This window comes from Scyliorhinus canicula, chromosome 16 (assembly GCF_902713615.1).
Source record: "Scyliorhinus canicula chromosome 16, sScyCan1.1, whole genome shotgun sequence".
Lineage (NCBI taxonomy): Eukaryota > Metazoa > Chordata > Chondrichthyes > Carcharhiniformes > Scyliorhinidae > Scyliorhinus > Scyliorhinus canicula.
This window is the reverse complement of record NC_052161.1, coordinates 25,277,961-25,300,554: the sequence shown is the minus strand read 5'-3', so window position 1 is coordinate 25,300,554 and position 22,594 is coordinate 25,277,961. Positions and strand designations below refer to the sequence as shown.

General features: G+C 47.8%; 1 protein-coding gene across 7 annotated transcripts in view; it reads right to left on the bottom strand.

Moving 5' to 3' along the window:
• Window positions 1-22,594, bottom strand: part of ablim1b (actin binding LIM protein 1b) — a 408,263-nt gene that overhangs the window by 129,868 nt on the left and 255,801 nt on the right. For all 7 annotated transcript variants that reach the window (XM_038773460.1, XM_038773458.1, XM_038773461.1 and 4 more), the window contains exons 5-6: window positions 12,794-12,920; window positions 11,706-11,799 (exon numbers count right to left, since the gene is read on the bottom strand). In XM_038773460.1, the coding sequence (XP_038629388.1) occupies window positions 11,706-11,799; window positions 12,794-12,920 (221 nt within the window). The remainder of the gene's footprint in view (window positions 1-11,705; window positions 11,800-12,793; window positions 12,921-22,594) is intronic.

Sequence of the window (22,594 nt, the reverse complement as noted above, 5' to 3'; positions counted from 1 at the left end):
ATATGTACAGTCAACTCACTGAGTGGTTCAGACCATTTGAAAAATCTGCCAATTTTTCAGGTCATTCAAAGCCTTCTATTCACAAGCAACACCTCTTATAGTACAAGAAAAGCAAAATACCGTGGATGCTGAAAATCTGAAATAAAAACAGAAAATGCGGGATAAACGCAGCAGATCTGGCAGCTTCTGTGGAACGAGAAACACAGTTAATGTTTCAGTTCATGTGACTCTTCTTCAAACTCTTCTTCTTGTATCATATATTACACGTTCACAATCTATTTATTATTGCTCACTGTTGGCCAAATTCAAATTGACTGTGGTGGCTTTACTCTACATAGAACATAGAATCCAGAGAACCACGACAGTGCAAAAGGAGGCTATTCGGCCCATTGTGTCTGCACCATCCTCCAAAAGGACACCGTACCCAAACTCACCACCTATTCCTGTCAACCCACCTAACCTGAGCATCTTTGGGCACTAAGGGTAATTTAGCATGGTCAATCCACCTAACCCGCACATCTTTAGACTGTGGGAGGAAACCGGAGCACCCGGAGGAAATCCATGCAGACACTGGGAGAGCGTGCAAACTCCACACAGACAGCCATCCGAGGCTGGAATTGAACCTGGGTCCCGAGCGCTGTGAGGCAGTAGTGCTAACCACCATGGTGACCACCCTCTTAGCATCTTGAACTTAACTAATTTAGAGTAATATGAAATTAAGCTCCAGGCATCACACTGGCAAGAACTCTTCCTAATATGAGAGAGGAGATTTGTTCAGTTTCTATGAAGGAATTATTTCATGGTGTTCAGTTTCATATAGGTGTTTAGGTGGAAACGTATTTTTTTACTGGGCACTGATATCTTGAGGAAGGGTTTTCTCTGCAAATTCTAACTTTCCCTTTTTGAATCCAGACTTGCCAACTCCAGACTGACTGAGGCTGGCCTTCCTCCTGAGTCAGGGGAGTGGCGGAGGTCTGACCTCCAATCAAACATGGCTGTGGGGCTACCAACATGAGTGGGGATGGCTCTTCTTCAGAACAGAAGATTCCAAAGACCAGCCACACTGATTTGAAACATTAGCTTTGTTTCTCCCTCCACGAATCCTGTCAGACCTGCTGAGTATTTACAGCACCTTCTGTTTTTTATCAAGCCGGAAGTGAAGCCTTCCAGAGCACATGGTTTTGTCGAACATGGAGCTGGGATTCTCAAGATGCCTTCCTCGTCTTGGGTGCCCTTGTCTTGCCTGCAGCCTGAATCACAGTACTGCAGCTATTAGGAAGTCATGGGAATACTGTTATGACTAATGGAGCAATCAATCCAGAACCGATTCTTGTTCTGTTACAGAAGGAAACAACTATTAGCTGTCATAGATTACTACCAAGGTTAACATGCAACTATTATGAACTCACAAAATTGCAATTAATGCAACAACTTAAGCGCAAAGATTGATTTCTAACAATATGACTACATTGAGATTAATAACTAAAGCCACAACATACAGCACTATGAATTACCATTGAGATTAACAAACAGCAGCACAGCTAAAGGAACCAAGAACCAAGCAGCAAGCAACTCCAGGGACCAGCACAACTGCAGCAACTTCAGGCCCAGGTGCCACATGTCAGACTCCAAGCAAGACGTAGGCAGGCAGACAGCAAGGCAGCTTTAATCTCCACACTTGAAACACGCTTCGCTAGGCCATATTTCTGGTTTCCTACGCAGGCGACTCTCTGGAGTGTAAGCGTTTGAGTGGGTGCGCATCACAGAAAGATTGATTTTTAAAAAACCTCCTGCGATTTCCAAGTTTGTTCATGAAATTGCCAGTGAAGCTGATCACTCACGATCAAAGGCAGATACGTATATCAGATTCCTGCTGCTTAGCACAAAGCAGCAATACAAGAAAATCCTTAATTTCCAAACTTGAGCTGAATATGAATTGAGAGAAAATATACAAACGGAGACAATGAAATGCTCACACAGCGGATTTCTGACTATCAGCCTTTAAGATGGAAATATCTCTTATCACAACTTTGACATATAAATAGTCCAAGTTACCCAGATGTTCTTCAGCTTCCTGGATGAGCTGGGGATGTTTAAATTTGTCACCATATTATTGTAAATGACATGTCCAGCTTCTCGTGGTTTATTGCTTGAAATGTAGGGATTAAAGAAGTCAATATTTTAGATCTTCTCCACACCAGCTCACTGTTTCAGCCTTTCATTTCCAGCTGCATTGACAGTGAGTTCTCCCATTGGAGTTGGAAATTTCTCCCAACCACAGCAAGCGTTTGCCATCATGTCCAGCAAAGCAAATCTACTTTGAAACTTCACTCTCGTTCCAACGAATAATCACCTCGTAGAATATGTAGCCCAGTCCAGCTGTTCCGGTACATCCACTTAACTCATTTCTCAGTTATCTCTTGACCACAAACGGCTGGACAAATCCAATTGGGCCACTTAACACACCACTACCTCACTCCCAATCATCGCCAGAGTGATGGAAGAGGCATTTACTCAGCAATAATCTGTACACTGATGCACAGTTTGCGTTCTGCCATATTTGATTACTGCCTTGTTGGACAAAAAAGGTGAATTCCAGAGGTGATGTGACAGTGACTGCCCTTAACATCAAGGGGCTGAACAAAATTTACGTCAAAGGGAATTAGGGGAGGACTCGCCTATTCCAGTCATACTGAGTAGAAAGGAAGATGGTTGGGGTTGTTAGAGGCCAATCATCTCAGCCCAAGATCTCATTGCAGGGGTTCCTCAGGGCAGTGTCCTCGGCCCAATCATCTTCAGCTGCTTCATCAGCAACCTTCACTTCAGCATAAGGTCAGAAGGGGAGAAACTACCAAACCAGACCTTCACTGGGAGTGGTCATTTCATCAAAATAATTTCACTAATTTACTTGGGAGAAAAAGAAGATTGAGGCAGTTCATGGACAATTCCAACTTAAACCCAAATGTTCCAATTTTGTCATATGCTTGATTCTGGTCAGTAATACATATTCAATACATTGCAGCTGTTAATTCTTACAATATTCATTTTAATTGGACTAATCGACAACTTGAACTTTACTACATTAAAATATTCAATTTGTTAATGGCGTTGGTTTGAAACGTGCCATGCCCCAAACAATGCAGCATCCCTTCAATCTGCCTAGTTGTGCTTTTAAACCTCATAACACTTGTATTGTGACTAACAATATTTGCAACCTGGTCAGAGACTGCTGACAATCAAACTGATTTGATTGCAAGGCTAAAACAGATACCGCAGGTTTAAAATGTTTATGCAATCCCCACCTGAGCTGGTGATATTTCAGGACACTGGAATTATCACTGCAATAATTGCCGAGTGATTCAGTGAAACCTGGCTGAAACACATCTTACTCGAACCTTGGCAAAGTTTTTGAAGAACTAAGACCTTGGTAGCTAAAACATTGCATGGCATAACAGTGCTACCTTGTGGTTATCACCTAGTCTTGTTTTATTTCTTCATATTAAGCTATCCATTTAACGATATTAAAGTCACAGAAAAGAGAGGCCAATGTTGTCTTCAGTGAGTAAATATAATCCTGTGATTAAAAGAAAAGTGAAAATATTGAAGCAGCACTATTGAAGGGGAGATTAATTCTAACCTTTTCACTGATTTTTTTCAAGAAGAATGCACCCAAATGGAAGACTCACTAAAGCCAATTCTTACACGTTGGCTGTCTTCCCTGAATCTCCTTTAATTATCGACAGTTATTTTCTGGCAACCATCACTGTTGATTAAACACTGAATTAGATTTGTAAGAAAGATAAAAGAAATGCTGGGAACTTCCCAGCATCTACTAAGGGAGAATATTAGCTCATGTTTTGGGTGTTTTGTCAGAATAAGAATTGGAAATTTATTTGTTTGCATTTGAGATATGTAGCTGTATTATTATTCCATTGTATTAGATTATTGATAAGCTTCTGTGACAGAATGTTATTACTTCACATCAGTCACGGATTTTTCAATTGATCCCTGAGCTAATCAATGGCACGACGATATCCGGTCACAGCGGAACAGTGGGCACATTCTGGATGACTGTCTATTCAGAGCAGGAGAATGGGTTACATTGTGGAATACAATTGATTCAATGGGCCACATGCTGGAATACAGAACTCTTCTCACACACTGTGACCAGCATGCAGGATCTCTACCTTTCCTTACACAACGTAATGAGCCGCCGTAAAACTAATCTTTAAAGAGAAAAATCAAATTGTCCCAGTAAAAGACAGCAGCGAAACGTTAGGGTGGGTGTTTGATGCACAGTTTTATTATTTGGGGAATACAACAGCAAGTTTTGTACCTGAATTAAAGCGCAAGCTTTTAGCATTCGATGATTACATAATAGTAAATCCCATCGATTAGTTCCGAGTCTTAATTGTTGGCAATGATTTCAATGTCAAATATCAAGCCTCTAACCGGTCCAAATTAAAGCAAAAATAAAGGTTTGGTGTATTTGTAATTGAAAAAGAGCATCATTCTAATGATGAAAAAAGCCTTGGTCATTAAGTTATAAGAATGTGGGAACAATAAACCCTAATAGCTACATAACAACGTAAGTGCAAGATGCATCAACCTGAGGTCCCTGATGCTCACCCTATCGAAGTACATCGATTCAAAGAAGAGCTTTTCAATTACCCTGGCAATGACAAGAATCAATGCTATTAGGTATATATTGTAGGAGCCCAATGCTCCTGTTGGGCTGGATTTTCCCACCAAGTAGTCCCATCACCAGGACCGAAAGCAGCAGCCAAGCCCATGTGGGTATTGGGATCCAGGGCAGCATTTCACTGACACAGGGGTTGCTGAGCCTGCAGGAAGGAGAGGGCGTCTCCATTTTGAGACGTACTGAAAGACAAGGACCGTGATTCTCCGGTCATTGCGATTCACTTTTCCCGCTGGCAGCGCCTCCCCACCAGCGGGTTTCCCAGCGTCGTCTGGTGGTTACAATGGAAAATCCCATTGACAAGTGGCAGGAAGATAGAATCCCACCAAGAAACATGCGGCTGGGGGCCTGGAGAATCCAGCCCAAGGTACGTTTTTTGATCTGGGGTCTGCAACATTGTCTCCACTGCCGGAGGAGTTCATCCCTCTGCGATTCCAGGAAGATAGTAAAACAATTTCTAAAACTGAATTTCAATGGGGATGAAGGGGTAACAGGGAACACAATGACCAGGAGGTTCATGTCAGAAAGTTCTGTCTGTAATCACAGAAGTAGAGAATGTAGGGGAACCTCACACTGCAGAAACTACTGATTGGCCTTCTCTCTGTGACAATAGTCCTTTAACATTATTGACCATTTCTGCTAGGGTCAGTGCAATTGTACATTCAGTATGTTTATGCTGAATGTTCCAGCAACTTTCAGGCTGGAATGGCGGCAGTCTGCTGATTAAAGCCTTATTCAGCTTTAGGATTTACAAATGCAGCATAAAACACACTAGAATATTTATTCTGACCTTTAATGATTATGAAATAACTGCTGAGCTCCAGCACCTGACTTGCTTTATATTATTTAGACTTTTCACACAGCAACATACCCTCTCTCATCGTTTATTGATCTGAAGCCAATGGAAAAGGAATTTGTGGGCAATGTGAGATGGGGGTGCTGATTCACTATGAGCACGTTTCATTGCCAATGGTCAATTAATTTAAATCACTTTGAAAGAGGTTAGCATCATCCTGGCGAAACTGAACGGAATGGCAGCAACAACCATGGGAAGGAATTTCCCTGCTGCTTTCTGAATTCCCCATGAGGCAGCACGGAAACCCGCACTGCGAGAGAAATAGTCACTCTTTGAGATTTGCCCCAGGGCGGCCAATGAATACCCAGAGATGTTGGCTCGCTGACCAATTATGGACGGTGGGCAAGCTCGAGAAGCTGGAGGACCAATCAGAGGCCTGCTATCTTGCAAGGAGCAACAGGACGTACTGAGAGGGAGTAAGGGACAGGATGTTTCAAAATGGAGGTGCCCTCTTCCAATTTAAAAAATGAGATCAAAGATAGACTTAGCTGCCAAGGTGGGTGGGGCTGTGATGACTTAGGCAGGAGGGCCCCCTCAATGGTGCTATGCAGCTGTCATGTTACCCAGGCAGGCAGGAAGGCTTCTGGGCACACCTGGAGCGTTGACATCCTGGACACTGAAAGATGACCAGAAATGTCAGTTGGCCTCCTTTAAATGGCCCATGACAGCCTTAATTAGCATGTTGTGCCTCCCCCTGTCACCGTTAATCTGGCTGCCGGGGGGAGGGGCGGGGTGGAGTCGGCGAGTCAGCATGCAGGCCGACAGTGTTTTGTTTAGTGCGTGCCCATCTTAGATCCTGGCCCAGGCAAGAGCTAAAAATCAAGCGGAGCCAGCAGGCAGGGATTTACCATTGTACCCTTAATATATGGGCAGTGCCGTAATACATATAATATGCCACTAGTGGTGACTACCACATTCACCCCCTGTTAAAAAAAAAAAGAGTCCGGTGGGGGTGGTGGAAACATTACAAATTAAGTCTGTCGGGGGCCTTGACCCTCCTCTGCGATCGCCTCAGTCCTGGTGGCGATGTGGGCGCCGACTTGGTCACCTGCGACTCCAGGAGCATGTTGTCCTCGTCTTCGTCACCCCTGAGTGGATCCAGTTGGAGGACGCATCCTGCTGGGGTGGGGGCTGAGTGGAACTGAGGTTCGCTGGAGGGAGGATGAGTGGCGCAGAGGTGAATGAGGCAACCGGGGGGGGCGGTGTCAGGTCGGGGGTCGTGGGTGGGGATCCAGCGGGTGCCAGGTCCCAGAGGAAGACTGTGTCCTGGCGCCCGTCCAGGGTGTGCCACGCGGGTTTGTATGAGAGGTGGACCCTTTCGACCAAGAGGTCCACACATGCTTCCGGAGGAGGACGGGTCCAGGAACTGTCAGCCATGTTGGGAGTGAGACCCCGGAGATGGACTTCCTGGGTAAGGCAAACACATGATCGTGAGGGGTCTCGTTAGTGGTGGTGCAGAGGAGCGATGGGGTGGAGGGCGTCGGGAGGACCTTGTGCCAGCGGGAGACTGGGAGATTGTCAGACCGCAGGGCCAGCAGGACGGCTTTCCAGACGGTCCCATTCTCCCTCTCCACCTGCCCGTTTCCCCGGTGGTTGTAGCTGGTCATCCTGCTCAATGCGATGCCTTTGCTGAGCAGGAACTGATGCAGCTTATCGCTCATGAAAGAGGATCCCCGATCGCTGTGGACGTAAGTGGGGAAACTGAACAGAGTGAAGATTGTGTTTAAGGCTTTTGATTACCGTGGCAGAAGTCATATCGGGGCATGGGATGGTGAAAGGGAAACTGGAGTACTCATCAATCACGTTCAGAAAGTATGTGTTGCGGTCGGGGGAGGGGAGGGGCACTTTGAAGTCTACGGTGAGGCGTTCAAAGGGGCGGGAGGCCTTCACTAAATGTGCTCTATCTGGCTGGGAGAAGTACGGCTTGCACAATGCGCAGCGTTGGCAGTCTCTGGTGATGGTCCTGACCTCCTCAATGGAGTAGGGCAGGTTGCGGGCCTTGATAAAATGGAAGAACCGGGTGACCCCAGGGTGGCAGATGTCATAGTGGAGAGCCCGGAGTCGGTCCACTTGTGCGCTGGCCCATGTACCGTGGGATAGGGCATCAGGGGGCTCGTTGAGGTTGCCCGAGTGATACAAGATCTCATAATTATAGGTGGAGAGCTCGACCCTCCACCTCAAGATCTTGTCATTTTTGATCTTGCCCCGCTGTGTATTATTAAACATGAAAGACAACCGACCGTTGGTCAGTGAGGAGAGTGAATCTCCTGCCGGGCAGGTAATGCCTCCAATGTTGCACAGCTTCCACAATGGCTTGGGCCTCCTTTTCGACAGAGGAGTGCTGAATTTCGGAGGCATGCAGGGTGCGAGAAAAGAAGGCCACGGGTCTGCCTGCCTGGTTGAGGGTGGTGGCCAGAGCTACGTCCGATGCATCGCTCTCCACCTGAAAGGGGAGGGACTCGTCGACCGCATGCATCGTGGCGTAAGCGATGTCTGCCTTGATGCGGTCGAAGGCCTGGCAGGCCTCAGCTGCCAGGGGGAAAACTGTGGACTGAATGAGTGGGCGGGCCTTGTCCGCATAATTAGGGACCCACTGGGCGTAATAGGAGAAAAACCCCAGGCATTGTTTCAGGGCCTTGGGGCAGTGGGGGAGAGGGAGTTCCAGGAGGGGGCGCATGTTGTATGGGTCAGGCCCTAGGACTCCATTTTCCATGACATAGCCAAGGATGGCTAAGCGGTTGGTGCGGAACACGCATTTCACCTTATTGTATGTGAGATTAAGGAGTTTGGCGGTCTGGAGGAATTTTTGGAGGTTTGCGTCGTGGTCCTGCTGATCGTGGCCACAGATGGTGATGTTATCTAGGTACGGGAAGGTGGACCGCAAGTCCGTACCGGTCAACCATTCGGTCCATCTCTCGCTGGAAGACCGAGACCCCTTTAGTGATGCCGAAGGGAACCCTAAGGAAGTGATAGAGGCGGCCATCTGCTTCGAATGCAGTGTATTGGCGGTCCTCGGGGCAGATGGGGAGCTGGTGATAGGCGGACTTCAAGTCCACTGTGGAAAAGACTCGATACTGCGCAATCTGATTGACCATGTCAGATATGCGTGGGAGGGGGTACACGTTGAGCTGCGTGTACCGATTGATGGTCTGACTGTCGTCAATGACCATCCTGTGCTTCTCCCCAGTCTTCACTACCACCACTTGGGCTCTCCAGGGGCTGTTGCTGGCCTCAATGACCCCTTCCCGCAGAAGCCAGTGGACCTCTAACCTGTTGAAGGATCTGCCCTGGGCGCTGTACAGTCTGCTACTAGTGGCAACGGGTTTGCAATCCGGGGTGAGGTTTCGCAATCAGGGAAGGTGGATCGACCTTAAGGGTCGTGAGGCTGCAGACGGTGAGGGGGGGGCAGGGGTCCGCCGAATTTTAAGGTTAGGCTTTGGAGATGGCACTGAACATCCAGGCCGAGTAACAGGGCAGCGCAGAGGTGGGGAAGGACATAGAGCCGGAGGTTGCTGAACTCTACCACTTGGACGGTGAGGGTCGCGATGCAGTACCCTGGATTTCCACGGAATGGGATCCGGAGGCCAGGGAGATTTTCTGGGTGACGGGGTGTACCGGGAGGGAGCAGCGCCTTACCGTAGTGGGGTGGATGAAGCTCTCGGTGCTCCCGAAGTCAGAAAGGCCGGTCATCTCGTGCCCATCGATCTTCACCGTCGTCATCACAGTCGCGGGGCCGGGTCTGATCCAGGGTGTTAGAGGTGACTTGCGGCAGATGCTGGGAGGTCCCGGGCTGGTTAGCGGTGGCGGAGGTAGCTGCAGGCGATGAACGGCCAGACGAGCAGGAGTCCTGAGGCGCTGTCCAAAATGGCACCCAAGATGGCGGCGCCCACAAGGCGCATGTGGCTTGCGATGAGGAAGATGGCGGCACCCACAAGCTGCACATGGCTTGCGAAGGGGAAAATGGCGGCTCCCCTGGGTCACACGTGGGGGGTGTAGGAACTCTGTGCCTGGAAACAGTGGCGACCGACCGACGGAAACAGTGGCAAACAGAATCGAAGTGTCCTTTCTTCCCACACCCATTGCAGGTCACGCTCCGCGCCGGGCAGCACTGCCTGGGGTGTTTGTTGGGCCCCCCAGTGTTGGCTGGCTGCCGTGCGGTGCAGGCTTGCGGTGAGCTGGAGTCAGCAGCTGGTGGGGCCCACGTTGCCCATGAGGGTCCAGCGCGGTCGGGGGCGTAGGACTGAACGTCAAGGGAGCCCACTTCTAATGAATTAGCGAGCTGCCTAGTTCCCGCAAGATCGAGTGTACTCCCTTCCAGTAGCCGCTGGCGGACGTATGCAGACTTCATGATTGTCACGTAAGTGTCTCTAATTAAACGTTCAGTGTGCTGGATTGCCGTAACTGCCTGGCAGTCACAGTTCCTAACTGGGATGTGCAGGGCAACCCAGCAATCGTCCAGAGACTCCCTGGGGAATTGCTGTCTCATGGCCAGGAGGTGCCTGGCGTATACTTGATTCACTGGTCAAACGTAATGTCCCTTCAGGAGCTCCATCGCTTCGGAGTAGGTGGGCACATCCCGGATGAGGGGAAAAATGTCAGGGCGCACCCGTGAATAGAGGACTTGGAGCTTCTGCGAGTCCGAGGGTTCTTCAGTGGCTATTCTGAGGTAGCTTTCGAAGCAGGCTAGCCAGTGGTCAAAGGTGGACGTAACGTTGGCTGCTTGAGGGCTCAGCTGCAGGCGATCAGGCTTGATGCAGAGATCCATCGTTTAAAAAATCTTGCTCAATAAATTGATGCACCGTCAATTACCACAAGACGAGAATGGTGGAACAATCGAGGCTTTATTGAGCAAGATGTTGTGCCTCCTGTAGCTGGAACCAGAATGGCTGCAGCATCGGAGAGCACACACTTTTATACGCCGCCTGCTGGGTGGAGCCAGCAGGCAGGGATTTATCATTGTACCCTTAATATACGGGCAGTGCTGTAATACATATAATATGCCACTAGTGGTATCTTTCACTACCCTGTGTCAGGCAAGCTGTTCTAAAAAATACCTTTCACAGCCAAATATATCAAGGCATTTTACACAACACATGACTCTTTGAGGTTCAGCTGAGTGTCGATATGTTGGTCACTGACATCGCACAAAGAACCATACAATCAACAATCAGTCAGTCTGTTTGCAGCATAGCTAGACTGTTTCACAACAAATGCCTTGGTCCCAGTGCTCAATTCTGCTTTCACTCCAGCCGTGATTGTAAGCGGGCTTTGGAAAATAATACTACCTTGATTAAATAACCTAGTCATTAATATAGTTGCAATAACATCTATGCAGTATTATATGATAGATATTCAAGTGAATTGAGCATGAAGTAGCACGGATAGAATAGATTTTGGGCGGGATTCTCCATTAGCCGACGGTGAAATCGGGGCGAGCGATCGGGCAGAGAATAGCTTCCGACGCCAAACTTTGCTGGTTTGACGCCAAATCGCGATGCTTCATCACCTCGAAAACAGTGTCAATGTGATTCACGCCACTGTGCATGCCGCTGACAGTCCGCTTTAAATCTGGTGCCCTGGGCTGTATAGGTGACCACACCGGGGCACACCCCCCGGGTTCCCTCTGGCCCCAGCCGATACATCAGCTGTATGGGCGCTCCAGCACAACCTGTCCCATTGTTTTGGCTTCGGGGGGGGGGGCGCGAGGGTATTGTTTATGTGCAGCTTCAGCTTGTCAGCCCTGCGCGTGTTGATCATGGACTCGGCACTGGTGCGAGAGCTTCACCGGTAGCGGAATCGGTGCAGGTGCGGCGCCGATTTTCCTGTCGTAACAGTCCACGGATTCTCTGTTGGTGTCAACACAGAAACGGAGAATCCAGGCCATTACGTTGTATTTGGCAAACCTCAGAAAGCTCCTGAATGCCAGGGAAAATAGCACAATGGATGGTAATGTTTCACCACAAAGCTGCCAACATTAATATATTTTTTAGGATACATGTAATGTTTTGAGCATTTATGCACTTTTTCATAAACAAAATACCTCAGATTCACTAGAACAGAACATATAAATTTGCACTCAGTTGGGAATTATGTGGGGAATATATCCTTACATTAAAGATGACAGTCTGTCTATTGACACTTTGTTCCTACCTCCAAGACCTTTCCAGTTATGAATTTGCCACAGTCTTCACATTTCACACCAAAGAGATTCTGATAATCCTGTTCACAAAAGGGGGCACCATCCCTATCGGAGATTTTGGGGGTAAAAGTAAGAAAGACAAATCAGAACAATATTGAAATAATAATAACCTTTATCAGTGTCACAAGTAGGCTTACATTAACACTGCAATGAAGTTACTGTAAAAACCCCTAGTCGCCACACTCCGGCGCCGATTCGAGTACACGGAGAGAATTCAGAATGTTCAATTCACCTAACAAGCACGTCTTTCAGGACTTGTGAGAGGAAACTAGAGCACCTGGAGGAAACTCACGCAGACACAGAGAGAACATGCAGACTCCGCTCAGACAGTGACCCAAGATGGCTATCGAACCCAGGTCCCTGGCGCTGTGAAGCAATAGTGCTAATGACTGTGCAAAATGTAATGTCATTGATTATAAATAAGACCTGAAGTTAAGCTCTTATAAATTTATAGCAGAATTAGAATTTGTATCACATACAAAGGAGTAACATTGATTTCCGAAATGTCAATACTACCAATTTTAACAATACACACATTTACAAACATTAACAGAAGCCATTGGGGATAAATATTAAAACGTGAAACTCATGTCCAGTAGAGTTTTACACAACAAACCTTTTTTAAACAATAAAATCAATTAAATTATGTTTTTTACTTAAAGGTGGTCACAAGGTCACAAGATTAGTATGGATAAGGAAATCCAGTGGCCCATATTAACTCATATTGTGTCTTAAATTGTTCCTGCTTCACTACCTGACTCGAAGGACCAGTGCAGGTTTTGACTGCCCCTTGGTTGAAGAACAAGCTGGTGACTATTTATTTCTGCCAAGTGATTTAGAAAAAACACTGTGCAATGCTGGAGTTTTCCATTTAATTTAATCAATTTTCATTCCTCTTACAATAGCATTCCTAACCTTCAACATCCAAATAATCCTACTATTAGTAATGCTGGTGTTGGACATTATAATGTAAAATGGAATAAAGAAAGTTTGCCTTTGGATTCTGTGCACCTCAACACACAGTAGAATTAGCACTTACTTGCTGATGTACTCTCCAGTAAGGACCTTCCCACAAGCCTTACACTTGAAACACCCCAGGTGCCACTGTCTCTCAAGAGCCAGTAAAGCCTGTCCATTTTTAATGTCTCTGCCACAGCCTGCACAATCTGAAAGCAGAAAAGAGAAGTAACTCTAAATGGTAAAATGTGACCGTCATGCAGATGTCTAAGCCATATATTCGAGTATTTAACATAATCACCAAAGTTCCTGCATAAATTACCTCCGATATTGAATGCTGAAGTAGAGGAACATTTCATGCATAAATGCTTAACACACTTGTCTATAATCCTACGAGCATATTTTAACACAAGGAAGATAATTGTAATCCAGCTTGTTGGGAGAAGGGTTAAATATGTCAATCATCCTCTTTATGACAGTTAGTCAGCAGGACATGCGAAAAATAAAATTGGAGAAGAGTGACTACAAATAAAAGTGAAATGAAATAGCAAAGATTACTCACAAAGTGGGTAAGTGATAAAAATATTTTTTGGAGGCTTAACAATGGCTTAGCAAGTAAGCCGAAAGCTGAGACTTGCAGACGAGATGAACCCTGATTCAATCAATTGTCTGTACTCAGCTGAACTCAGAGGTTACAGTGCCCGTTGGCTAGGAAGGTGTAAATTTCTCATGGTTCCAAACATTGCTGAGTTTTATCCAGTAATTCCTGGTAAAATTCATTTATTGGATGTGGACATCGCTCGGCCAGCATTTATTGCCCATCGCCAGTTGTCCTTCAGAAGGTGGTGTTGAGCTGCCTTCTTGAACCCCTGTTGTCCATGGAGGTGTAGGTACACCCCCAGTGCTGTCAGGGGCGGAATTGCAGGATTTTGACCCAGCGACAGTGAAGAAACGGCGATAGATCAAGTCAGGATGGTAAATAGCCTGGAGAGGAACCTCAAGGTGATGGTCATCACGGATCTGGGTTTGCCATTGTCATGTGATGTTTTACAACCGTCAACAATGGTTTCATGGTCACCATTAAGACTTTTAATTCCAGATGTTTTATTGAGTTCAAATTCCACCATCTGCCAAAATGGGATTCGAACCCGAGTCCCCAGAGAATTACCCTGGATGTCTGGATTACTAGTTCAGCGACAATACCATTATGCAAGCACCTCTCCACTTAATGTGCAGGATGAAGCTCGGCTGTTGCCACCCAAGAAGAACAATCGACATTCGGGCTTAGTCCTGGATTGTTCACAATTATAATTGTCCACAAACTCTTTAGTTCTTGAATTCAACCTCGACAGGGATGAATAATGTAGATGCAACAGTTACCCTATCACTAACTCACATACTGTAAAGCAGGAAATATTCATGGAGGTTTGAGAGGCAGAAAAAAGAAACGGACAGACTAACCACGGAGAGAAAGAATGTGCATCTGAACATATATGAGCATGACAGTGAATACCTTTAATTAACTATATGTAATGGTCAATCTATAAGCACCAATGTAAGTAACTGGTATGTATGAACGCAAGTACAAGCATACATGTGTGTGTGAGACTGTATCTGTGTATGTTCGTCTGTCTACATGGGTGGAAGTGCACTCAAGTCTCAGCAGTGGCCGAGATCTTCTGGCTGTACACACCGATGACATCTTCCGGACCCGCCGAGAGCGTACATCTGGTGATATGTTAGGCAGGTTGGTTCGATGTGGACTGCACTCGATGCAGTGAAGTTAGAAACAGACGTCTAACACTGGAGAAGATCCAACATTGTTTTATTCAACTATAGAACTGCTGTACATATTCAGCTGTGGGTCGACACTATACTAATCTGACTGGTGACCTTCTAGTAGCCTGACCAGACTTACTAGCTACCGCATGGTGTTTGCACTTGCTAGCTCGTGGACTCTGACTGTCTCAGTAGCTCGGTCCTGAGAGAACGGGAAACCTAGTGCCCTCTGGCTTTATAGTGGTAGTGTCCTGCCTGGTGATTGGCTGTACTGTGTTGTATGCTTACTGGTCATCCTATGTGTCAATCATTGCCTGTCTGCAACTCATTATATACATGAGTGGATATTATGACACCTGCCACGGGTTTCCCAGCAGCGTGGGGTGGAGCCAATAGGAAATACCATTGACAGCGGGGTGACAAGCATATCCCGCCACTGGCCAACAGTGGTCTGTCTCCCGCCACCGAAGAACAGACCAGAAAATTTCACCCAGTGTGTCTGTTTGGAGTACGTGACAGAGCCAAATAGCAGATCATTTTCAAATCTCTGAAGACTGAAAGAGTTAGCTTCAAAATATTAAGACAATTGTGTAACACTGTCCTGTCAGTGTTACACAAATGCCTTAATATTAATATATATTTAAAAATAGACGTGCCAACAGACAACTCCTGGATCATTAATTAATCTTGAATGGGCAGTGCAAAAATCAGTGCCAATCAAATGCCTGGTTTAGATTGGATTGCATTTGTGTTTATTTTGCACAATAATGGATTTAATCATGCATTGTCTTGCCAAAGTGATTGCAAGCTGGATACAGTAATTAAGGGCTGAGTATAGAGGCTGAGTTCAGCAATCTTGCACTCCATTCTAGCTCTGGTAAGACAAATTAGAAGCCTTTAATAATTCCTATACGGTTTGTTCCTCTTTTTGTTATCATAAACATTTTCCTTTCAACACTCTGCCAGTTAAACAGCTTCACAGCTCACCTTAGAAGGCACAGTGTCTTTTATGTCATTGACAGGGAAAGTGGGGAGAGAATTGGAACAGAATTGAAAAGGTTTGGTGACTGATCTCTGGCCCAGGGCCCTTGCCATAATTTACCAACATGCAGTACCATGGAGTGGATTTATAAATGTATCTGTCACCCAGTGACTCCCCAAACATATCTGGGTCCTCAGAGAGGTGCTATGTTAAAGATAAGTTCTTACAGCTAATAAAATGATGGGGAGCCCTTTGTCTTTTGATGCCAACATTGTACAAAAGGAATGTAGAAAATATTTGGCAATGGTATTTGACAACAGGGCTGAAAAATATGGCTAAGTAAATAAATGTGACTCATTGATTCTCAAACAATGCCCATTTTCTTTGATGAAATCACCTTTTATTTTGGAGAACTATGTTTCAATAAAGAATGCAATTATATTTTGAGTGACAGCTCAATTGCTTTATCAAGTTAACTGCTTCAATGTTGGAATTCAGCTTCATTGCTAAATGCTCTACCTACATTGAAGGTGAAGGATAATTTAGGAAGTACCTCCCTGGGTCAGTGATGTGGCACCTTAATGGTGTTGGTTACCGTAAATACCTGAAGCCGCTATGCACCTCATGAGATCCTGAAAGAACATTTAGCTTTGATCATCGAAGAATGCAGGCCAAAAAAGAAAAGCGCCCTTCATGAATTAACTAATTCATCACTACTTTTCAACTCTTTTGGATAGACTAGTGAGTTCCAGCGATGACATGCCTGCAGCAACAATATGAAATCAGGCATTTTCTGCCAAAGATTTGTTGTTGAAATCTTGTTTGAATCATAACCATTTATGAAGCATGTTCACTTTAATTACACCCAAAACTGCTGAGCTCTGGTAATCTAATAAATTCTTAAATTCACAACCTTCTATCATTCTATTATGGGTCTTAACTGCTATTACATAGATTACATAGAACATACAGTGCAGAAGGAGGCCAATCGGCCCATCGAGTCTGCACCCACCCACTTAAGCCCCCACCTCCACCCTATCCCCGTAACCCAATAACCCCTCCTGAACGCATTTGGATGCTAAGGGTAATTTATCATGGCCAAACCACCTAACATGCACGTCTTTGGACTGTGGGAGGAAACCTGAGCACCCGGAGGAAACTCACGCAGACACGGGGAGAATGTGCAGACTCCGCACAGACAGTGACCCAGCGGGGAATCGAACCTGGGACCCTGGTGCTGTGAAGCCACAATGCTATCCACTGTGCTACCGTGCTGGTATTAAATGTTATGAACCTGTATTTTAAGTTTTAGATTTTATCTATCCCTGTAATGTAAGTACTTTTGATGAACTAGCCTTTCTCAGGATCAATAGTTATGATAATCATGTTTGCTTGAAAAAATAGTCGAAAAAATTATTTTTCTCACAATACTCCACCCCTGACTTTGACTGATTAAAACTAAATGCAACACTGTAAAATATGTAAGCGGCGGACTCAATTCATTTATCATCTTCAAATAGTTATATTTATCCTTTGGTGCCATATGTTATTTACATAGATAGAATTTACAGTGCAGAAGGAGGCCATTCGGCCCATCGAGTTTGCACTGGCTCCTGGAAAGAGCACCCTACCCAAGGTTAACACCTCCACCCTATCCCAGTAACCCCACCCAACACTAAGGGCAATTTATCATGGCCAATCCGCCTAACCTGCACATCTTTGGACTGTGGGAGGAAACCGGAGCACCCGGAGGAAACCCACGCACACACGGGGAGGATGTGCAGACTCCGCACAGACAGTGACCCAAGCCGGAATCGAACCTGGGACCCTGGAGCTGTGAAGCGATCGTGCTATCCACAATGCTACCGTGCAGGTTGCAGGTTGATAGAAACTATTTAGTTATTTAGTTATTTACTGGTTTTCTCCATTGACTGCAGCAATGACAGCATCTCACACTCATCTGGCGTATTTACAGTTGAAAAATGTCCCAGGTTGCTCCTTCAAAACACAATCAGACTTATGTGGTTATTGAGCCAAAGGATATTAGGAGGGGTGATGAATCAGCACCAAACGATTTTAAGCAGCTTTGAATAATGCTGTGGTTACTCCCAGACTAGAATTATCCTTTTAATTCTCCTAAATTTAATACTTAACTCAATTTCGTCGCAGTGGGTGAGCTATTTTGGCTCCTTCCCAGTCTCAGTTACAAACAACAGGTTATTGCTCAGGGAATTATAATTAGTGAATTATTGCGCTTATCCTTTTTTACTCTAGCCATTATGCAATTATGCACAGTGTCTTTCCTGAGCAAGGTAATGAAGCAAAGATAACATTTATCTGTCAGACGCAAAACAACAGGTCCATGACTGGCCATGTCAATGTCTGCACCAAAGTCATTTCATATGGGCTCGATTCTCCAGAAAGATTTCTAAGTGTTGTAGCGAACGGGAACTCCCGCGTGCTTTCCTGCCCTCGGCCCAGCGATGCTGGCATTGCTATTCAACGTAAATTGGTCCACTTAACGAGACCCCAGGGGCTTCTCGCCGCAAATGAAGGCTCACCAGTCCCCCCCCCCCCCCCCCCCCCCATCCCCTCGCAAAGTTGAGCAGCACTTAAGCTGCACTTGCTCAGCCAACCCCAGTCAGCTAGCAGGCATAGCGCCGAGAAGACTGGCCCCAAGGATCGGCGATGTGGACCTTGGGAGGCTGCTAGACGCCGTGGAGGCCAGGAGAGATATCCCGATCCCCCACGGGTCCTGGAGGGTGAGCTATAGGCCAGGGCTGCCTGGGACAAGGTAGTGGCAGCTGCAAGTTCCGGGAGTGTGATCAGGAGGATTGGCCTCCAGTGCCGGAAAAGGCCAACGATCTACACCAGGTCGCATAAATGAGTAGACACCAAAGCCCCACCCCCCCCGTGATCTTTCCGCTCCCATACTAGAATCCACCCCTCCAACTCTCCACGCGGCCCCAAACCCTCCCTTCACCACCCTCTCCCTTCAATGTCCCACAACCTTTACCACCACCACCCCATCCACCCCCACTGTGAACCACCATGTGTGTGGCTAACGATGCCCTCTCTGGGTGTCCTCAGGATAAGCTCTCAAACAACAGTGGGGAGAGGGCACAGACTGGCGGAGGCGTGCCGGACTTAAGAATCCTCACCTCCTTCGAGGAAAGGGGCCTGGAGGTTACTAGGGTGGCCGAGGACAGGGCGGTCACCAACGCGGAGGTTGGCGGAAACAGCGGAAACCGCAGAGGTGAGGAACCACCAGGCCCCACCCGGAGGAACTGTCAAATGTGAGTTGTTATTGCCTTACTGACTGACCCATCCCTTCCACTGACCACATGTCCATTCTCCTGCTAGTCCTCCAGCCAGCCCATCTGGGGTGGCCCCTCTCCAGCCTCCCAGGAGAACACCTCCAGGGAGCGACTGGGACATTCAGAGGCAGATGTCAGCGACTCTCCAGCAGATCCATAACCGATTGGAGGAGTCCCAGAGGCTACGGGCGTAGGAGGTGGTGCCAGCAATGCGTGGCACCAAGGCCAACACTGCTAGGGTGGCAACCGAAGACGAGAGCCTGGTGCAAAATGTCAGCACCATTAGTGAAGGTGTCCAAGGTGATGGCCACTCGGCAGAATGTCCAACTCGCGGGGGGATGTGACCCAGGCTGACCTGGATGAGGTTGAGCGGGATATGTTCTGCTCTCAGATGGAAATGGCCAAGGCGCTGCGGAGATTGTCCCAGTCAGAGGTTGGCATTCCTGAGGCATTGCAGAGCGTGGCCCAGTCACTGAGGAGCATTAGTGAGGGTGCCGACACAATGGTGCAGACATTGGAGAGCCGGCAGGGCTGGCAGAGTCAGATGATGCAGGGGCAGCCGGAGTTCGAACCATCCCAAGGTGAACCCCAGCGCCCTATGGGCACCGACCGGGAGAGGCCGTTGTTTGCCAACACGGACCCACCCCATGGAGTGGCGACGGTGGCCACAAGCTCCTCCGAGTTCCACCCCTCTGATGAGAGCACTCTTTTCCACAATCATTCACATCCTCCAGCACCGACGAACAGTGGCAGCCGTGTGTACCATCTACAAGATGCACTGCAGTAACTCACCAAGGTTCCTCAAACAACACCTTCCGGACCCACGACCACTACCATTTGGAAGGACACGAACAGCAGATACCTGGGGACCCCACGGTCTGGAGGTTCCCCTCCGAGTCACCCGCCACCCTGACTTGGAAATATATCGCCATTCCTTCGCTGTCGCTGGGGCAACATCCTGGAATTCGCTCCCTGATAGCACAGTGGGTGTATCTACATCTCAAGCACTGCAGCAGTTCAAGAAGGCAACTTACACATCCTGAAAATTAATTTTAAAAAGGAGGTGAATGGGTGGGGGAGGAGGGGGGGTGAGGAGTAGGGGGTGAGGGAGGCAGCATCACTGGGAGGGTGGGGAACTGTTAAATACATTAAACACCCTAGAGCACAACCAGGATGATGCCTCTATAACTTTGTTCTGCAATGCGGGCCGATCTCCGAACCCTTGGCCCGTCTCTCCAGGCACCCCCCTCCCCGGACACTCTCTAGTCTCCTCTCTGGACTCCTCCCAGCCCAGCCCTGGACTGGGCTGGTCTCCCTGTGGCACTCACCCACCCTCCGGCCTTGAACTTGTCCCCAGAGCTGTTCCATCCACTGGCTGTTCGGCTCTCGATTGCTGCATGTGTGGTGTTGCCTCCCGCACTGATCAAACACAGTGTCCAGGCATCACGGTGTTATTGGAATGCTAGGCAATGACACCCACATGCAACATAGTCCACCCACCCACGGGAATCCACTTGGGTTGTGTGAAATGCTCACTTAACCACGATTGCCAAGTCCCTATTAGTGATGGCCTTCAGCCGCATGGCCACAGGCTTGGCAGTCGGTTGGGGGTCATGGATGATCGGTGGGGCAGACGGGTAGGGGCAACGGAGCACCCCAAAATGGAAACACATGATCCAGGGGTTGGCATGGTGTCGTCGCATGCGGTTGCCCCCCCCCTCACAGCATCTCACCCCACCCTCCCATGGCGGCCCACCACCTGCAGAGGGTCCTCCACCCCCAGCCGGGGATCCCCTCTCTACACCCCCCCCCCCCCACCCCCCAGCCGAGTGTCACCCCCCCCCCCCCCACCTGCCGAGCACTGAAGTGCCAAGCTCAGCGCCCCCGGGGTCTCTACCTGTGAGCAAATTGGCTACTCACCTCCTCGGCTCCCCACAGAAGCCCTTCCGGAAGGTTCTTACTTTAAAAAAGGAGTACTAATCGGTGCCAGCGTGCTGGGGAGGCCGATGAAGCACGGGAGGCCATTGGATAAGGGGTGGTTTCTGTTAATTGTATGGAAATAGGGCTGAAGTGGTGATAATTGGTTTCTTGCCCCACGGTGGCCTGGCCCGCGATCGGGGCTACGGAGGGATCCCGATTTCACCTATGGGAGAGGGCCGGTTGCAAACCGTTCGGCGCCTGGCGCAGTTCTCGTTTTCGGCCTCTCCCTTTATTCACCAGCCTCGTTTCACTTGAGTGAGAGCACAACGAGGCCGGAGAATCATGCCCTATGTGTATACTAAATTGAACCACGGAGGCAATAGTACAGGCTATTTCAATGAGAAACGTGTCATTGTATCATTGGGTATCCAAGACATATGATTAATGTGATAATGAAATGAATTCCAGGTGAACACAACTGTCTTCACTGCAGGGGCTGTATTCTGGCAGAGGAAATCACCCATTTTTTTTTTAGAGAACTCATGCAACTTTCGCCCCATAGATCTCAAAGTTGAAACTTGGGTAGGTTCTGTAACTGTAACTTCCCCCACTGTCTTGTCACTTTCTGACTTTTATTTGGAAACATCCAGGGCGAGATTCTCCGCACTCCCGACAGTGCGGAGAATAGCGTGGCTCGTAAAATTTTACGGCCACTCTGTTCCGACGCCCTCCCGCTATTCTCCCCCCCCCCACGCCCAACTCCCGACACGAATCGCTGCCGCCGTTTTTTTACGGCCGGCAGCGATTCACAGCTGATAGATGGGCCGAGTTCCCAGCCCTTTACGGCTGTTTTTACGAACGGCAAACACACCTGGTCTGGCCGTTCGTAAAAACGGCCGTAAACACTCGCATTTTATAACCATGGTACCGATTGGCACGGCAGTACCACGGCAGCACCGATGCCCGCGCACTATTTCTCCTTCCGCCGCCCCACAGTATCCACTCGCGGGGCGGCTGAGGGGCAACCCGGATGACGTCATCCGCGCATGCGCGGGTTGGAGTCTTCCAATCCGCGCATGCGCGGCTGATGTCATATGACGCGTCAGCCGGCGCTAACTCCGGCAAGCGGGCTTAACGAAATTCGTTAAGCCCGTGATGCCGGAGCTTACGGCGCCGGACTTCTCCCCCCTCCCTGACATCCTCCCACTAGATTCAAAATTGGAGCCAGGTGGGAAGCAACCCTTAAATGACCATTAGTTGGGGTAAGGGTCCTAGGACTAGCTCACCCATCCCTCCACATGGCAGTAAAACTGGGGACATGTCGAGAGTGAGTAGGATAGCAGCAAGTCGGCCACCTGTGTATTTTTATGGGCACATCCGCCTGCAACCCTCTGCAAAAGAAGTGTCAGAATAATGTGAGGCATAACCTCTCCCAAATACAACGTGACTCTATAATCACATTAGGATTTAGCTCGGGAGATGGGCGTGTTTTAAAACGTAGCTTAATGCAGTGTTGGGTATTAGAATTCAAAACATTGACAAGAAATAATTCCAAAAACGCGAATAAATAATTTATGTATCTGACGGGTTAACCTTGTTTCTACCTGAACTGGAAACCGACATGAAATGATCTGAATTGCACCTGTTCAATTTCTCTGCTGTTACCTTAAATCAGATATTATGCCGGATGTTATGTAGAACACATGTTCTAAGGTAAACAATTGCCAGAGGTAAGATTTGGGTAAGTGCAGGCTGAGCTTAAAGCTTTTAATGTCACACTAAAAACGGGATTAAAAAGTAATTTTCCACATTTGTGCTCCTGGCACGAAACATCACAAGTTGAGAGTGCAAACTGGAATACAGTCCTCAGCACAGGTTATTGCTG